This window comes from Sorex fumeus, unplaced genomic scaffold (assembly GCF_029834395.1).
Source record: "Sorex fumeus unplaced genomic scaffold, SorFum_2.1 ptg000033l, whole genome shotgun sequence".
In the NCBI taxonomy this organism is placed as follows: Eukaryota; Metazoa; Chordata; class Mammalia; order Eulipotyphla; family Soricidae; genus Sorex; species Sorex fumeus.
The window spans coordinates 19900512-19920817 of record NW_026606090.1 but is presented as its reverse complement, the minus strand read 5'-3'; the positions used below and the strand labels follow the sequence as shown (position 1 = coordinate 19920817).

General features: G+C 35.7%; 1 protein-coding gene across 1 annotated transcript in view; it reads left to right on the top strand.

The window, feature by feature from the left end:
- Positions 1–20306, top strand: part of LOC130026000 (A disintegrin and metallopeptidase domain 3-like) — a 110880-nt gene that overhangs the window by 20975 nt on the left and 69599 nt on the right. Inside the window, exons 2-4 of the mRNA XM_056116658.1 lie at positions 2278–2562; positions 3057–3139; positions 13373–13428. Of these exons, the coding sequence (XP_055972633.1) occupies positions 2278–2562; positions 3057–3139; positions 13373–13428 (424 nt within the window). The remainder of the gene's footprint in view (positions 1–2277; positions 2563–3056; positions 3140–13372; positions 13429–20306) is intronic.

The following is a 20306-nucleotide window of genomic DNA, read 5'->3' as shown; positions in this document are numbered from 1 at the left end:
TATGTCATTCTTATACTAAGGTATATTATTCATTTTTTTCCTTAAAATTATTCGTTGATTTTATTTACCATTAGAATAATATTCTAAGATGCTATCATCCATGAATGTTAATAAGGTTATTAATTCATGGTGTTTCTGTTTTTAATTCGCTTGATATTCATAGAGAAAACAGTACATAATTACAGGATATTCATCCAACAAATACTTTTTGCATCTTTCTTGGCACTTAATTTGCTTGTCTAAATTTATGCTAGTTTATGTATACTTGGAAACATATCAAATATATTTTAACATTTGCCTGGTGTAATTCTTGTAGCAAACATGTAAAATTAATGGACATTAAATAAAAATTATTTCATATCCATATCCATATTAATTTGAAATTAGATGTCAATACCAACCACACAAATAGTTGTTTTAAAAGACATATATTTTTCCTTTTTTATAAATAAAAAAGCATTTTTTATTTGTAGCATTGTAGTAGCACTGTCCTCCCATTGTTCATTGATTTGCTCGAGCAGGCCCAGTAATGTCTCCATTGTGAGATTTCTTGTTACTGTGTTTGGCATATCGAATATGTCATGGGTATTTTGCCAGACTTTGCTGTGTGGGCGAGATACTCTCGTAGCTTGCTGGGCTTTCCAGAGGGGTGGAGGAATTGAACCTGGCTCTGCCAAGCCGGCTGTGTGCAAGGCAAATGCCCTATGACTATGCTATCACTCCAGGCCTTATAAATAAATAACAGAAGTCTTTAATATAATGCTAAGTGATCCAATACTTCTTATACATCTAGTGAGATGAATTAGTTATGACATAGTTTTTAATGAAACTATAATAATTAAGAAGATATTTTACTGAAAGAGAATTTCATCCTAATATATTAAATTCTTATAATTTCCATCAAGTAGGCAATAAAGGATAACATGCTAATTTTAAAGTTTATAAAATATTAAAATAAATTAAATAAAAACAGTATACAACATACATAAGAATACTTAAATGATTTAGCTATACATTAAAAATATTCAGAATAATCTACATTGAGATTAAATTTTCTTCTGGAAATCATTTATTACTTTAGAAATATTTTGACAGACTCTTAAATTTAAATTTAAAATTTAAAATTAAATTTAAAAATTATGAAAAAACATATTTTCAGCCTTAGCAATAGTACACATAGTAGGGTGCTTGTCTTGCATGTGGTATACCTGGTTTTGATCCCAGGTTCCTCATACAGTCCCCTGAGCCTTGTCAGCAATAATCCTTGAGTAGAGAGCCATGAACAGCAGCACTGGCAGTGGCCTCAAAACTAAAAAAAAAAAAAAAAGAAAAAAAGAAGAAAAGAAAATTATATTCTTATTTTGATTCTATAAAATACTCATTATCTTGTGTCTAAGTATTGCATGTAAAGAATACAATCATTTATATTATTTGGACAAAAACATTAACTGGTAATACAGTTTCTGCAAAGGTGAAAACAACCTTCTCAAAAACTTCATACTAAGTCTTACAGTAAAAACTTTTTTCAAGTCAATTGCTTTGCCTTACCACGTGAACTCTTATTTTTAAGGGGAAAGCTCATTTTAAATCTTTGTTTAGTCAAATAAGGACAAACACTGGATGATTTCACTCATCTATGATATATAATGTTGAGAAACAGAACTTTGGTCAGGGACAAGAAATAACTGAGCAAGGTACCAAAAAAAGAGATTTTCTAGGACATAAGGACATTGGTGGAGTGTATTGAGCACTTTTGTGGTGGTAAGGTGCTAAAATGTTGCATCAAGAGCATAAAATGGTGACATATTACCAAACTACAGCAATATAAAAAAACAAACAAAATCTTTACTCTTCTTAGTCACAGATCCTAACAAAGTAAATTAAACTAAAAGCATTATTGAATGTGAAAACAATTTTCTTCATGTAATTGTTTATGATTTTTTGCCTGGTATAAAAATTATAAATTTATCATGGGAATTAAAATGTATATATTTTTCTTTAACAAATAAACGCTGTTATGAGCTGGAGCTAGATGCAGTTAAAGCAAAATTGATTGCAACTATACTTATTTTGAATTCATATTTTGTTTTAGCTTCATACATTAATTCAATCATTATAACAATCCTATGGCTTGAATTCTTAATATTACCAAGAACTTCAGTAATAAATGACCTATATCCAGAGGAGAAATTCAGCTTTATAACCACTTTGATAACCGTTATGAATAAAATTTAAATGCTCAATTTGAGAAACTCAAATTCGTCTGCGCTGCGCCAGCTTCTGTATATTTCCGTGCACTGCAATCCGGCCTCCCTGATACTGCAAATTCTGGCACGTGGGACTGCCGCGATGGGAATAACTACTATGGTAGCGAAGATTACCCTAAATCCAGCTCTCCCCTGGCCCCTTCCTTCATCAACCCTACATCTTGGACCAGGAGCCCACGAGCTGAGCTGTGGCCGTTAAGCAGTTCTAACAGACATCACCTTGCTGCAGCCCACGAAATGCTGTCTCTCTTGCTGATCGTCTCAAGCCTGGGTGGGCTGGTCTCTGGGAACCAGAGTAAGCGAAAGATCCTACACTACAGGGGGATAGGGGTCCCATTGCCCCTATGCGTAACAACTTTCTTGGGCTAGACACCCAGGCCAGCTGCCACCCGCTCAGGAGTGTCCAGTCCCGCCAAACGCCAGCATCCTGTTGAGGGGCATGGTGGGTGGAGAACCAGATTCAGCCTGGGATAAGCAGCCCTCCACCTGTCCTGCAATGACTGGAGAGGAGCCCTGTGTTTGGGGGGAAATGCACTGATGGGTTCCAGAGGCTTCTTGCCTCTTTGCTAATTCAGGGCTGAGGCCGGAGAGTGTGTCAGGGCGATCCGGCTAAGTCTGATTTTTTTCATTATCCTCTCCCCTTGTGTGTGTGTGTGTGTGTGTGTGTGTGTGTGTGTGTGTGTTCAGAGTGATATGCGATATGACATATGATATGTGATACATCTTTAGTGAAGACTAAAGATGCTTTTATATACTAGGAAATGCTCACTCACATTTTGCTCACTGCAGATTCTGAAACATCATTTCTACAAATTATAGTACCGAAGAAGATTGAAACAGATATCCGTAACCACGATATGTCAGAAACTCAAGTAATTAAGAAATCAGTTAAAAATATCGTATTTCTTATTCTAAGTATATTGTTTGAAATAAGTCATGCACATTCTTTTGCTACATTTGTGTTATGTTCTGATTTACTGTTTGTTTGAAGGAAAGCATTGAATTTTTCTCTAGTAAAGTGTAAACATGAAATTTATATTAAAACTAAAAATTTAAAAGAAAATCTTAAGTTTCCATCACAAAAGATGATAGTCTCCCAGAATTTTTATAGAAAATGTATATATTTAAATACATCTTATAAATGCCACCATGCTAATATTTGCCTTCTACATATTAATTGGCAATATACAAAAATTTTGTCTTTTTTGATACATGTATATACTAAACTGCAAAAATTAATGTTATTTTACTCTTAGTAAAACGTATATAGTTGTCATGTATCTGTACTACTCATGTTATTTGTTAATTTATTTCTATGATTATTGTTACCAATAGTTAACCATGCCTCAAAATATTAGTTGTTTCTGGGGAGCATAAGAGTGTCCATTTACATAACTTTTGTCATATATATACTATCCGTGTTCTATTTTATCACTAACACTAACACTGTCCTCCCATTGTTCTTCAATTTGCTCGAGCAGGCCCAGTAATGTCTCCATTGTGAGACTTATTGTTATTTTATTACTATTAACTTGTTATTTTATCACTATTCTATCAATAAATTTTGCCAAATTTATAAATTAAGTCATCATATGTAGTAGTATAGGACAGAATAGTATATACATATACTATCTGCAAGTACATTTATCTTTTGGAGGTCCTGGGATGTAACTTTTATAAATAAGGGAGCCTACTTAATTTTGTAAAACTAATTCTAAATAGCATAAAGTTGTTTCACACCTTAGTTTCAATGTAGGAAATTTGAACTAAATGGATATTTAGAGACTTATACATTTTAATGAGCTTGCATAAATGTACTTTGCTTTGATTTATAATGCTACAATTTACTCCTTTACTAAAGTACCTTATTCTTCATAGTTGCATATCTCATATTACTCTAACATCAAAGTTTATTAAATTTTAGACTGATTAATTTAAAATGCATCCTGGGTGCTCATCTCAATAGTTTTGTTAATCTGACAAAACAACACACTATTGATAAGGTAAAGGATTTTATTTAAGATTATGGAAGTGTAACTTTGGATCCCAGTTTTATATAAACCCAACTAGTGTGCCCAAAGAATGACAAGTTCAGTTTTATTTTGCTTTATTTTGCTTTTTTCAGTTTTATTTTACATAGAGAAGGAGAAGAATGAGAAAATGGTCAGATGAAGGGGTGAAAATAATATGTTGAGGTAGAGGAATCAATGTGATTAATGAGAAATTTACTTATCAATGCTTCCTTCAAGCAGAATATTTTCATTTCTCTGGCTTCTTGGAATGTTGGAAGTCAGTTCCCTTCTTTGTAAAGCAATTCTGATAAGGTTTCCAGGTCTCTATTTTAAAATCTCACTATTTTCTTTTTGCATCTTAAACCCATCTTTTCAAAGTAATTTTCAAAGAATTATTGATTATCCAAGGAAAAGTACTGTCCTGTGATCACTGGATTGACCTTTCTTACATGCATAGTTTCTCAGGATGAAGTATTGCCTTGTGCAATATTAGTGAAACAGGAGAGGATCAGGTTGAGTAAAGGAATTTGAAGGAGAAAATTTATGAATGGCATCACTTGTATGGGGATATTGACAAGAAAATCAAGGGATCTCTGAAGAAGTGAAGTTACCAAAGTCAGCAAAGAAGGGAACTGAGCAAGGAATAAGTCCAGTGAACTGTTAGAGATGTATAGGTGCTTTGTTGGTAGCTGTAGTGTGGTAACATATTTCAAAGAAGTATGAAATTATTCCTAAAATATATGCCATCTTACAACCATTACCTCATTATAAAAATCAACGTAATATGGTTATAGTTTTTAACTTGAGAATGTGTTAATGGAGCGGATACACATATGTAAAACTCAAAAATTATCCTAAAAATGATTAGATTTTATTTAACCTACACATCAAAAATAATTGGAACACAAGTATCATTATTTATATTTTAAAATAAAATTATTATATACTTTCCATTTATTTAGGTTTCTCTTCTGCTGTTTTGTAGTTGACATAGAGATGTCCTACAGAACATATTATGTTTTTTAATTTTATGGTAAAATATTTTTAAAGTTTTTTATTCAGTCACTTAAATAATTTTATAAAAAATTGCTTTTATATATCAACTTTTATAAATACATGTATGTATATTTAGCAAATAATTATATATAAAACTCAATACAAATGATAATTCACAATAATAATTGGATACCTAAACTATCTAATCCCTGCTTTATTTTAAGAAAAGCCATATTATTTAACAAAATCAAATACATGATTAACATAGAAAGAGAAGTTATAACGTACCATCAGTTCTCATAGCTTTATTTAGCATGTGTAGAACACAAGAAGGCAGTAGTTAAGTTTTATTAAATATATTACTGTGTGTTTGATATTTATTGAGAAATATTGATAGTGTCAATGTTTTTCCATGAGTTTTTTGACTCAGGAAGAATCACAATATCTGAAAATAGACTACAATTTAAAATTATGAAAATGTGTGAGTTTGAAACTTAAACAATTGCCATAAAACTTTTTTAATAAGATGTTCTCAGAGTATTGGATAATATTCAATGAGAGATAAATGTTTTCCAGACAATATGTTCAACATAATCTTTCACTTAATTTAATTTCATTGTGAAATTAATGCATATTTATTTTTAATTAATTTATTATTTTAATTAAATATTTTGTTTTTTAATGAATCATGAGGTACAGTTACAGACTTACAAACTTTCATGCTTACATTCAGTCATACAATGATTGAGTACCCACCAGTGCCTGTTCTTCACCACCCAACGACCCCAGTATCCTTCCCATCTCCCCCATCGCCCTCCCTACCCCTCCTCTCCTGGCTCTGTGGCAGGCCCATTTCCTTTTACTCTCTCTCCTATAGAGTGTTGTGGTCTGAAATGCAGGTATTGAATGATCATCATGTTTGGTCTGTAGTCTATTTTCAGCATGCATCTCCCAACCTGAGCAGGCTCTTTGGTGGTCCCTTTTCTATCTGAGGTGCCTTTTCTTACAGCATGTGAGGCTGGCTTCCAAGCTGTGGAGCAAACCTCCTGATACTTATCTCTTCAATTATTGGTTGTGAGTGTCCCAGCTGTATAATATTCCATTGTGTAGATGTACTTCTTTATTTATTTATTTAAAAACCCGATTTTATTATTAATTAATTAATTTATTTATTTATGCTTTTTGGGTCACACCTGACGATGCACAGGGATTATTCCTGCCTCTGCACTCAGGAATCACTCCTGGCAGTGCTTGGGGAACCCTATGGGATTCTGGGGATCAAACCCGGGTCGGCCGCATGCAAGGCAAATACCCTCCCCACTGGCTATTCCTCCAGCCCCTGTACTTGTTACTTTATATTCCACAAATGAGCGCAATCTTTCTGTTTGCTCCTTTCTTTCTGACTCATTTCACTTAACATGATACTTTCCATGTTGATCCACTTATATGCAAATATCATGGTTTCATGTTTTCTAACAGTTGCATAGTATTCCATTGTGTAGATATACCAACGTTTCTTTAACCAGTCATCTGTTCTTGGGCACTTGGGTTTTTTCCAGATTTTGGCTATGGTAAACAGTACTGCAATTTCTAATATACATTTTGCATCTATGGAACATATTCCAAGAAGTGGTATTACTGGGTCAAATGGGACCTCAATTTCTAATTTTATGAAAAGTGTCCATACTGTTTTCCAAAATGGCTGAACCAGTTGGCATTCTTACCAACAGTGAAGAAGAGTCCCTTTCTCCCCACATCCATCCCAATACCAGTTGCTTTTGTTCTTTTGGATGTGGGCCAGTCTCTGTGGTGTGAGATGATATCTCATTGTTGTTTTGATCTGCATCTCCCTAAATATTAGCGATAAAGCGTATTTTTTCATGTTCCTTTTGGTCATTTGGATTTCTTCTTTGAGAAATTTTCTGTTTATTTCATCACCCCATTTTCTGGATGAAGTTGGATATTTTCTTCTTATTGAGTTCAATCAGTGCCTTGTATATCCTTCATAACAACCCCCTAACAGATGGGTTTTGGGTGAATATCCTTTCCCATTCTGTAGATTGTCTTTGTATTCTGGTCACTGTTTCCTTTGAGGTACAGAAGCTTCTCAGTTTAAGATAGTCCTATTTATTCATCTCTGTCTCCACTGGCTTGGTCAGTGCCAGATACCTTTAGCTTCAATGTTATGGAGGGTTTTTTTCTACCTTGTCTTCAATGTGCCTGATAGATCCTGGCCTGATGTTGAAGTCTTTAGTCAATTTTCATCTGACTTTTGTGCATGGTGTTAGGCAGAGATTTGAGCCCATTTTTTGACATGTAGCGGTCCAGTTTTGCCAGCACAATTTGTTAAGTAGGCTTTCCTAGCTCCATTTGACATTTCTTGCTCCCTTATCAAAGATTAGATGATCATATATTTGAAGGCATGTGTAAGGATATTCCACCCTGTTCCATTCATCTGGGACTCCACCTTTTCAAGTACTATGCTGTTTTAATTATTACCATATTGTAGTAGAGTTTGAGGTTTGGAAATGTGATGCCTCCCATCATCTTTTTCCTAATAATTGCTTTAGATTTTCATGGGGGGTTGTTGTTCCATACAAATTTCAGCAGTGTTTGATCCACTTCATTTGATCCAATTCATTACCCATGAACTTCATGGGTAAACTTATAGGGATCACATTGAATCTGTATAACGCTTTGGGGAGTATTGCCATTTTGACAATGTTAACTCTCCCAATCCATGAGTAGGGGATATGTTTCAATTTCCGTGTATTACTCTTTTATTTTGTGAAGTAATGTTTGTACTTTTCTTTGTACAGGTCTTTTACCTCCTTAGTTAAGCTGATTCTGAGGTACTTCATTTTGTGAGGCATGATTGTGAACAAGATTGCTTTTTTCATGTGACTTTCTTATCTCTCATTATTTGTGTATAGGAAAGTCATGAATATTTTGGTATTGATTTAGTAGCCTGTGACTTTACTGTACAAGTCTATTGTTTTTAGGAGCTTCTTGGTAGAGGCTTTAGGGTTCTCTAAATACAGCATCATATCATCTGCAAATAATGATGGATTGATTTCTTCCTTTCCTATCTGGATGCCCCTATATATCTTTTTCTTGCTTAACCGCTATTGCAAGTACTTCCAGTACTATATGAAGAGAAGTTGTGAGACTGGGAATTTTGTCTTGTCCCTGATCTTAGAGGAAAGACTTTTAGTTATTCCCCATTGAGGATAATGCTTGCCATAGGTTTGTGAATAGATGGCTTTGAGTATATTGTGGAAAGTTCCTTTAATACACATTTTGGTGAGAGTTTTCATCATAAATGGTTGCTGGGTCTTGTAAAATGCTTTCTCGGCATCTATTGATATGATCATATGGTTTTTATCTTTTATTTTGTTGATATGATAGATTATGTTGATTGATTTCCAGATGTTAAACCATCCTCTCATCCCTGGGATGAATTCAACTTGGTCATGGTGTATGATCTTTTTGATGAGGCATGATTGTGAACAATCATGTGTATGATTGTGTATGATCTTTTTTCCACTTGATTTCTTTTTGATGAGTTGTGGAATTCTATTTGCTAATACTTTGTTGAGATTTATCGCATCTGTGTTCATCAGGGTTATCGGTCTGTAGTTTTCTTTTTTTGTGGTTTATTTGTTTGTTTTTGGTATTGGGGATATGTGTGCCTCATAGAAACTGTTTGGGAGAGATACTGTGTCTTCAGTTTCCTAGAAAAGCTTGAGAAGAACTGGCAATAGGTCCTCTTTAAATGGTTGGAGTATTCACTAGTGAATCCGTCTAGACCTAAGCTTTTGTTTTGGGAAGACTTTTGATTACAGCTTCAATTTCCTTGATAGTATTAGGACTATTCAGTTATTCCAAATATTCTTGGTTCAGTCTTGGAGATCATAGGAATCCAAGAATTTATCCATTTCTTCTAGATTCTCTTGTTTTGTGGCATACAGATTTTCAAAGTAGTCTCTGATGATCTTTTGAATTTCTTTGGTTTCTGTTGTGATGTCCCAATTTTCATTTCTGATTCAGTTTATTAGGGTTCTCTCTCTCTCTCTTTCTTTGTGAGTCTTACTAGTGGTTTATCAATCTTGTTCATTTTATCGAAGAACCAGCTCTTGGTTTTATTGATCATTCATATTTTTGGGGGGTTTCCATGTCATTAATTACTGCTCTAAATTTTATTAGTTTTTTCTTTTGCCTGGTTTGGGCTCCTTTAGTTGGTCCTTTTCTAAGATCTCGAGCTGTGAAGTCAGGTTATTTTTGTGGGCCCTTTCTTCCTTCCTGAGAAATGCATGCAGAATTATAAATTTTCCCCTTAACACAGCTTTAACTGCATCCCATAGATACTGATGGCTCATGTCTTCATTCTAATTTGTTTCCAGGTATCTTTTGATTTCTTTCTTGATTTCCACTCTGACCTGCTCATTGTTCAACATTGAGTTGTTTAATTTCTAGGTGTTTGATTCGGTTCTCCATGTTCTTGTGTGATTAACTTCTATCTTCAGTACATTGTGGTCTGAAAAGATAGTTGATACAATTTCTGTCTCCCTGATTCTATTGAGGGATGTTTTGTGACCCAGCAGGTGGTCTATTTTGGAAAATGTTCCATGTGCACTGAAAAAAATCTGTATTCTTTCTTTTGGGAATGTAAAGCCCTGTATAGATCTATTAGCTCTCTCTTCTATTTCTTCCTTCAAAGCCAGTGTTTTCTTGCTGAGTTTTATTGTTGTTGATCTAGCCAGAGGTGATAAGGCAGTGTTGAAGACTCCAACTACCATTGTGTTGCTAGCAATGTCCTCCTTAAAATCTGTTAGCCGTTGTTTTAAGTATTTAGCTGGTCTCTCATTGGGTGCATATATGTTTAAGAGTGTGATTTCTTCCTGCTCTGCATATCCCTTGATTAATAAAAAGTGGCTGTCACTGGCCCTCTAATCTTTTACAACCTGAAATCTATGTTGTCATATGCTAATATGGCCACCCCTACTGTTTTGAGGGAATTATTTGCTTGCAGCATTGTTTTCTATCCTTTGACTTTGAGACTGTGTTTGCTCTAACTGTTCAGGTGTGTTTCTTGTAGGCAGCAGAATTTTGGTTTCAGTTTACGAATCCATTTTGCCACTTTGCCACTCTGTGTCTGTTAACTGGTGCTTTTAGACTATTGATATTGAGAGAGATTACTGTCGTGGGGTTTTGTGCCATCTTTCTGTAGAGGTTTGTTGCGCTTGTAGGGTCTTGTCTTGTCTTACAGTAGCCTCTTTAGTCCTTCTTACAAGTTCGGTTTTTAGTCTATAAAGTTCCTGAGCTGTTGTTTATACATAAAATAGTGTATCGTTCCTTTGAGTTTGAGTGAGAGTTTAGCTGGATAGAGTATTCTTGGTGAGGCGTTCATTTCAGTGAGTTTTTTCACTATATCCCACCATTGTCTTCGGGCTGGAAAGGTTTCCTCTGATAGGTTTGCTGTAAATCTAAGAGGTGCTCCTTTGTATATGATTTTCTTCTTTGACCTTGCTGCTTGCAGTTTTGTGTCTATCTGTGGCATCCATCATTCTCACTATGATATGTCTTGGAGTTTTTTTTATTAGGGTCTCTCTTAGCGGAACCCTTTGGGCTCCTTGGATCTGAATGCCTGCATTTTTCAGTTCTGGGAACTTTTCAGCAATGATTTCTTTAAATGTAGCTTTTTCATTGGGTTTGTTTTCCTGTCCTTCTGGTATTCCGATGATTCTAATGTTGTTCCTCTTAGAATCATCTCTTAGGTCTCTGATTCGTCTTATAGCTACTTTGAGGTCTTTTCTTATTGTTTGCTGTTGCCTGTAAACTTCCTGTGGCTCATCTTCAAGCTCAATAGCCTTTCCATTGTTTAGGGAACCCGCTGAGTTTTTTGTTTCATCTACTGAATTCTTTATTTACACTTCTGTTTGTAGCTTTCTAATTTCTGCTCTCATTTCTTCCTGTATTTTCTTAGCCGTCTGTTCACTGTTTCTCTCATATCCTCCTTTAATTTACTGGATATCTGCTCCACCATTTCTTTGAGTTCGTTGAACATCCTCAACATTTCATCTCTGAATTCTTTGTCTGAGAGATTACATTTGTGGGAATTTCCTGATGAGGCTTCAGGGCTCCTTTCTTCATCCACTACTTGTGGGGGAGGATCTGCACTGTTTTTTTATGTTGCTGTCCTAGTATGGAGGTTGGTCTCTCCAGTTCACTATCAGTTACCACTTCTAGCTGCATGGAAGGAAGGATTCTAGATAGGCTCGGTTGATGGCAGTCTCTTTTTTTCCCTTTAAGATGCTCCTCTGTGCCTTACATGTGGTTGCTAGTGTAGCTTCAGGAGATACGTTCTTTTTCATTGCAATTGTTCAATTCTTTGTGTTCACTGTTATTTTGGCCTTTTGGGAGAGTATTTTGATTGGAATAGGCTAGTGGACTATTGGCCTAATGTGATTGGGATAGCCAGGATGTCCTCTTCAGAATTAGATAATGGAGGCTGACTGTGAGTCTAAAATGCTGGGAGAGGGAAAAATAACTGCAGCTGCAGAGGCCACAAATGTGAGCCGCCTCACCATGAAGGGCAACGGGTCCCTTCAGTGTCTCAGCGGGATGTGGCGCTCCTGTGGCTCGCGGGGTTTTCACCACCCAGGTGCTCCTCAAGGAACCTTGGCAGGGAAAGGGGCTTTAAGGGGTTTCTTAATGCATATTTATTATTAAAATGTTATATCACATATTAAATTATAGTACTTTTACTTAACAAATTATTTTAAAAGGAAAAATATCAAATAATTATGAATTATATAACCAAGTTGGTTTTCTTTCTGTAGAATTGTTTTAATATTAGAAAAACATTAAACTAGCTAACCAAAAAATATTTAAAATATCAAACAATTCAGAAAAACACATTTAAAATAATTTCACATTGTTACACATGGTATCTTATGATAAAATGGAATATCTTCAATATGATTTAAAAATGACCCAAACAACAATGCCAACATTAATGACAGCAAATGTCAATCATAAAGCATTTCACATATTTCAGCATTCTGTTTTAGGAGCAGAGAAAGATAGGATGTCTATTTAAACTTTTATTTAAAAAATTTAGTACATGAAAGATTAAGAGAAAGAAGCAGAAGATTTAAAAGCAAAATCCTGGCTTTGATAAAGATCAGAATTTTGTTTCGAGCATCTGACTGTCTGATGATGGCACATCTGATAAAAGGTAAATTGCAAACTTATTCTCAAACAAGATAATAAAGGGAGAGGTACTGAATGTTGTACATAATTCAACATTATATATAATTTGCATATAATTACATATCAAAATACATCATGAAACAAAAAATTGAGGGATCTAAAGTGAGTCACTGGGGACCTTGGGGAAGGGAGATGGGTACAATGGTGATGGGTGAAGGGTTAGAATTATGTACATGGGATTATGTAAATTGGAATTATGTAAAATTTTGTATCATTAAAAATATTGTAAACATAGTACCTCAATCAATAGCAAGTTCACAATAAAATCACGTTTAAAATGGAAAGTAAAGGTGAGAAAACCCAACTGAGTCTCAACAAAGTGTAAAGCTGGAATTGGGGTGAGGAGACTTCTCATTTAATGTGTACTGACCCCCAAATTGACTGTGTTGTGACCCTTTTAATCTGAGGCATTAATAAACTGGACAAGGAGATGAAGACTTTTGTAGTTAGCATGTTTGCCAGTCATGAATATTTTATCCTAAAAGAGGCCTTGTGTTGTATTTTTAATAAAAACAAATTTCATCACTTTCCCAATTTCACTTTGGGATTTAATAAATATTAATGTCTAATGTCTTTACTTTAAAATTAACTTTAACACCTTGATTGAATATGAACTTAATAATTATTGGTTCAGTCATCGATTCAAAGACTAAATGTAGCAGTATGTTTATATATATGTATACATTTATTTATTTAATACTAAGAATTAATTACATGTCACATTCTATGTTTAAACACGAGTAAATCAATTTAATGGAGATTTGACTCTTAAAAAATTAGAAATTGCTAATAACTATTTTCCCTCTGAATACGTTGTTGCAGGTTACTTACGTCATAAAAATTGCAAAGAACACCTACACTTTCCATCTCATGAAACAGTAAGTGGTCATTCTTTTTAGTTTCAATTTTTTTACTATACCTGAAATAAGCTGAGCTGAAACAAGAGTATTAATGGCATGTTATGCATTATTATTTATGTTAGACTCACTTTCAGATTTTACCTTTAGATTTGGCATCTAACATTAAATATTTAACCTAGTATTAAATAGCAGTATATCAAATAAAAATAAAATACTGTTTAAATAATGCAAATATTTATATATGATAAATGAATGTATACATGCTACTCCTTAAAAGTATAACCATAATAGCAACAATTAAGGAAATAATTATATCTGTGTATGTTTTTTTTCAGTTTTACTTTTTTTCTATTTATATAACTTGAAATTCATTTTGCTTATTTTACATCACGTTTTTATTTTGCCATAGTATATATATTTTAATCTCTTAAAAATTCTGTGTTAAGTCTATGAAGAAACCATTATTAATAACAAATGAGCATTCACAATTTTTTGTTTTACATATTTATTTTTTAAATGAAACACAGAAATCTATCCCCAAATTTCTGCATTTACAAAAATGGAAATAGTGTTCTGCAGATATCAGAATTTGTTGAATAATGTCTACTGTCTTGTGTATGTTTTTGTTTGAAAGTCTCATCAAGCAATGCATAGGGACTACTCCTGGCTTATTTCAAGAGGAGAAATTGGTGATATCTGAGGAACTATGCAGAGCCTGGAACTGAACACAGGCCCCCAAAGTGCAAACAATATGCTTCAGAACATTGAATTAACTCCCCAAATATCTCTGTGTATATCCCATCAATTCATTTATAAACAAGGTTTAATAACATGCAATATTGATAACTTTTTAATTATTTTCAAGGATCCTCATGATAGTGCTCTCCAATATGCATCATTGTATATGAATATATATATATTTAAATTTTTATTAGTGAAACACCATGAGGTACAGTTGAAGATTTACAAATTTTTGTGCTTGGGTTTCACTTATACAATGGTCAAGTACTTATCCCTCCACCAGTGCTCATTCTCCACCACTAATGATCCCAGTATCCCTCCCATCCCCTTATCCCCCCATCCTACCTCACCACTGTGGCAGGGCATTCCCTTTTATTCTCTCTCCCCTGTTGGATGCTGTGGTTTGCAAAAGAGACATTGAATGGCAATCATGTTTGGTCTAGTCTACTTTCAGCAGTCTACTTTCAGCATGCATCTCCCATTCTGGGAGGATCTTCTCAACACCCTTTATTTAGTGCTCCCTTCTTTATCTGAGCTGCCTTTTCCCTTAGCATGTGTGGCTGACCTCCACGCCATGGAGTAAACTTCCTGGTACTTATCTTGGCTATTTTTGGATGTTAGTTTCCTATTTTGTTGCATTATATTCCCCCAGACAAATGCAATCTTTCTATGTCCCTCTCTTTCTGATTAATTTCACTTAGCATGATACTTTCCATGTAGTACCACTTGTATGTAAATTTCATGACTTCATATTTTCTAACAGCTACATAGTACTCCATTGTGTAGATGCAACCAAGTTTCTTTAACCAGTCATATGTTCTCGGGCACTCAATTTGTTAAAGAGGCACTCAGGCTTTTTCCAGATTTTGGCTATTGTAAAGAGTGCTGCAATGAACAAACAAGTGCGGATGTCACTTCAACTATACTTTTTTGCCTCTCTGGGATATATTCCCAGGAGTGGTATTGCTGGGTCAAATGGGAGCTCAATTTCTAATTTATTGAGAATCGTCCATACTGTTTTCCAAAGGGCTGAACCAGTCAGCAGTAAAGGAGAGTCCCTTTCTTGCCACATCCGCTCCAACACCAGTTGCTTTTGTTCTTTTGGGTGAGATCCAGTCTCTGTGGTATGAGATGATATCTCACTGTTGTTTTGCTATGCATTTCCCTGACGATTAATGATGTAGATGTAGAGCATTTTCTCATGCGCCTCTTTGCCATTCGAATCTCTTTTTTGAGAAAGTTTCTGTTCATTTCATTGCCCAGTTTTTTTGATGGGGTTGGATGTTTTCTTCTTCTGGAATTCGACCAGTACTTTGTATATACTTGATATCAACCCCATGTCGAATGGGCATTCTGTAGACTGTCTTTGTATTTTGTTCACTGTTTCTTCTGAGTTGCAGAAGCTACTTAGTTTAAGATAGTCCCATTTGTCTATCTCTGTTTTCACTTGCTTGGCCAGTGGTGTGACATCTTTGAAGCTACCCTTAGCTTCAATGTCGTGGAAGGTTTTGCCAACCTTGTCTTCAATGTACTTCATGGATTCCCGTCTGATGTTGAGGTATTTAATCCATTTTGATCTTACTTTTCTACATGGTGTTAGGCAGAGATCTGAGCCCATTTTTTTTTTTCTTGTAGCTCTCCAGTTTTGCCAGCACAATTTGTTAAAGAGGCTTTCCTTGCTACACTTTATATTTATTGCTCCCTTATCAAAGATTTTATGATCATATGTTTCGGGGGAGATGTAAGTATACTCAATGCTGTTCCATTGGTCTACAACTCTGCCTTTGTTCCGGTATCATGCTGTTTTAACTATTACTGCTTTGTAGTAGAGTTTGAAGTTAGGGAGGTTGATTCATCCCATTTTCTTTTCCCCAAGAATAGCTTTAGCTATTTGTGGGGACTTATTGGTCCATATGAATTTCCGAGTGTTAGCTCCATTTCTCTGAAGAATGACATGGGTATCGTTACAGGGATCACATTGAATTTGTACAATTTGTTCAAGTCTATTGTTTCTAGAAGCTTCTTGGTAGAGGTTTTAGGGTACTTTAAGTATAGTATCATATCATCTGCAAATAGTGAGATCTTGATTTCTTCTATTCCTACCTGAATGCCCTTAATATCTTTTTCTTGCCTAACCACTATTGAAAGTACTCCTAGTACTATATTGAACAGCAGTGGAGAGAGTGGGCATCCTTGTCTCATCCTTGATCTTAGATGGAAGGCTCTCTGTTTTTCCCCATTGAAGAGGATGATTACTATAGGCTTGTGGTAGATGGCTTTAACTATATTGAGGACAGTCCGCTCTATACCCATTTTGGTGAGGGTTTTCATCATAAATGGGTGCTGTATCTTGTCTAATACTTTCCCTGCTTCTATTGATATGATCATATGAATTTTATCTTTTCTTTTGTTGATATGATGGAGTATGTTGATTGATTTCCGAATGTTAAACCATCCTTGAATCTCTGGAATGAATTCCACTTGGTCATGGTGTATGATCTTTTTGATGAGTTATTGAATTATATTTGCTAGTATTTTGTTGAGATTTTTTTGTAGTATTTCTTTGATTTTGTGTTCATCAGGGATATCAGCTTGTAGTTTTCTTTTCTTGTGGTGTCTTTGTTTTCTTTTGGTATTAGAGAGATACGGGCTTCATAAAAACTGTTAGGGAGAGTTTCTGTTTCTTCAATTTCCTGGATAAGCTTGAGAAGAACTGGCAATAGGTTCTCTTTAAATGTTTGGAAAAAATAGCTAATGAATCCATCTGTACTGCGCTTTGGTTTTTGGAAAGACTTTTGTTTGCAGCTTCAATTTCCTTGAAGTTAACAGGTTTATTCAGGTACTGTAGATCTTCTTGATTCAGCCTAGGAGATAACAGGAATTCAGGAATTTATCAATTTCTTCTAGGTTTTCTTGTTTTGTGGCACATAGACTTTCGAAGTAGTCTCTGATGATCTTTTGAATTTCTTTGATTTCTGTTTTGATATTCCCCTTCACATCTGATTTGGTTTATTAGGGTTCTCTCTCTCTCTCTCTCTCTCTCTCTCTCTCTCTGTGAGTCTTGCTAGTGGCTTATCTATCTTGTTTATTTTCTCAAAGAACCAGCTGATCTTTCACTGATCTTTCAGATTGTTTTTTGGGTTTCCATGTCGTTGATATCTGCTCTAAGTTTTATGATCTCTTTCTTTCTGCCTGATTTGTGCTCCTTTGTTGATCCTTTTCTAAGATCTTGAGCTGTGAAGTCAAGTTGTTTATGTGGGCCCTTTCTTCCTTCCTGAGAAATGCTTGCAAAAGTATAAAGCTTAACAGAGCTTTAGCTGCATCCCATAGGTTCTGGTAGCTCATGTCTTCATTCTCATTTGTTTTCAAGCATCTTTTGATTTTGTCCTTGACTTCCTTCCTGACTCAGTCATTGTTCATCATTGAGTTGTTTAATTTCCAGGTGTTTGATTTGGTTCTTCTTGTCTGTGTATGATTCACTCTATTCTCAGTGCATTGTGGTCTGAAAAGATTGTTGATACTATTTTTATCTTCCTGATTCTATTGAGGTATGTTTTGTGCCTAGCACATGGTCTATTTTGGAAAATGTTCCATGCACACTGGAGAAGACTGTGTATTCTTTCTTTTGGGGATACAAAGCTCTGTATAGGTCTATAATCCCTCTCTCTATTTTGTCCTTCAAAGCCAATGTTTCTTTTCTGAGTTTTGTTCTTGTTGATCTCTCCAGAGGTGATAAGGTGGTGTTGAAGTCTCTGGCTACTATTGTATTCCTAGCAACATCCTCCTTAAGATCTGTTAGCAGTTGTTTTAAATATTTAGCTGTTCCCTAACTAGGTGTGTATACATTTAAGAGTGTGATTTCTTCCTGTTGTATGTATCCCTTGATGAATATAAAATGGCCTTTGCTGTCCCTTCTAATCTCTTTCAACCTAAAATTTATGCTGTCAGATATATATGTATGTACGGCAACCCCAGCTCTTTGGAGGGAGCTGTTTGCTTGCAGGTTTGTTTTCCATCCTTTAACTTCAAATTTGTGTTAGCTCTGACTGTTCAGATGAATTTCTTGTAGGCAGCAGAATATTGGGTTCTGTCTCTGAATCCATTTTGTCACTCTGTGTCTCTTAATTGGTAAACTTAGATTGTTGACATTGAGAAAGATTATTGTTACAGAGTTTTGTGTCATCTTTCTGTAAGGGTTTATTGTGCTTGTAGGGTTTGTCTTGTCTTATAGTAAGCCCTTTAGGCTTTTTTAAGGTTTGGTTTTGAGTCCATGAAGTTCCTGAGCTGCTGTTTATCCAAAAATAGTGTACCGTTCCTTCGAGTTTGAGTGAGAATTTAGCGGGATAGAGTATTCTTGGTGAAGCCTTCATTTCAGTGAGTTTTTTTAACTATATCCCACCATTGCCTTCGGGCTTGGAGGATTTCCTCTGATAGGTCAGCTGTGAATCTCAGGGGTGCTCCTTTGTATGTGAGTTTCTTCTTTGACCTTGCTGCTTGCAGTATTGTGTCTCTATAAGCGGCATCCATAATTCTAACTATGGTATGTCTTGGAGTGTTTTTGTTAGGGTCTCTTTTAGCTGGCACTCTTTGGGCTCCTTGAATCTGAATGGCTGCATTTTTCAGCTCTGGGAATTTTTCAACAATGATTTGTTGAATCGTGGTTTTTTATTGGGATTGTTTCCCTGACCTACTGGTACTCCAATGATTCTAATGTTGTTCCTCTTGGAATCATCTTCTTGAACCCTGATTCTCTCTAGACCTATTTTGAGGTCTCTTGCCATTGTTTGTTGTTGCCTGTAGGCTTGGTGCAGCTGATGTTCCAGCTCTCTGATTCTATCTTCAGCTCTGACCATTCTACTGCTGAGGGCTCAGACTGAGTTTTTAATTTAATCTACGGAATCTTTTATTCGTGACATTTCTGTGCATAGCTTTCCAATTTCTGCCCTCATTTCTGCCCGTATTTTCTTGAATTGTTTCTTTCATGTCCTCCTTTAATTTACTAGGCATCTGTCTCACTGTTTCATTGAGTTCATTCAACATCTTTATTACTTTATATCTGAATTCTTTCTCAGAGAGGTCCCTAGGTGAGTAGCACCTACTGAGGCTTCTGAACTCTTTTCATTGTCCTCCCCTCGTGGTGTGGATTTGCATTGTTTCTTCATGTTGGTTTGGAGGTATGGAGACTGAGATGTTATTTGAGATTGCTGGGTATGAGTAGATCACCTGTGGCCACATGAACAGCCGCCCGCCCAAAGTTAGGCCATGCCCACATCTACAGAAGCCACACCCACTACTGAAGAGGCCACGCCCCTACCGGTACATTTTGTGGGGTGTGGGGGATACAACCTGGTGGAGGAAGAAGACCAACTCAGCCTTGGGGACAAACAGCGAGAGGTTCAGGGCTGGTGAACACCTCAGGATCATAGGGGATGACTGGGGTGTGTACGCAGAGAAAGCCAAGTCCCGGGTTCGAATACTGATGGACTAACTGACCTGTGCGAGGAAGAATACTGGAACAGCATTGGGGATGAACAGGAAGAGGATCAGGGATGGTGAGCATCTCAGGGTACTAGAGGATGCCTGGGGTGAGTACATGGAGAAAGCCAAGTCTCGGGTTCAAATACTGACGGACTAACTGACCTGTGGGAGGAAGAAGACTGGCACAGCGCTGGGGAGGAACAGGAGTGTATATACTTTTGCATAACAGATTTTGTTGAAACTGAGCTTGGAATTACCAGGAAGTATAAATAGCAGTAGAACTAATAATGATTATTGTGATGAAAAACAAAATCAGTTGATATTTATTGATCACGCATTATTATGCACTATTTTTCTGATCAATATGAATGTATAACTGAGTGAATTTTCACAGAAAATTTAAGAGAGGCAGTGGTTAATACTTGCATTTTACAGTATATTATGGTCTCTGAAAGGATGTATAATTATATTCTAAAAGAGTGGGCCTGGAAATAATACAGTTAGATTCAATCCTCAGCACTGTATGGCCTAATCAACATTTTCCTGTGTGTCCCTGACAATTTTCAACCACCATGGTTGACCCTGCAGTCCTTATCACTGCAGAGTCCAAGCAGCACTGTATTCCTGGCTATCTGCGTTGAACTGGTAGCACAACTAGGCCAAGTTTCACCAGGACT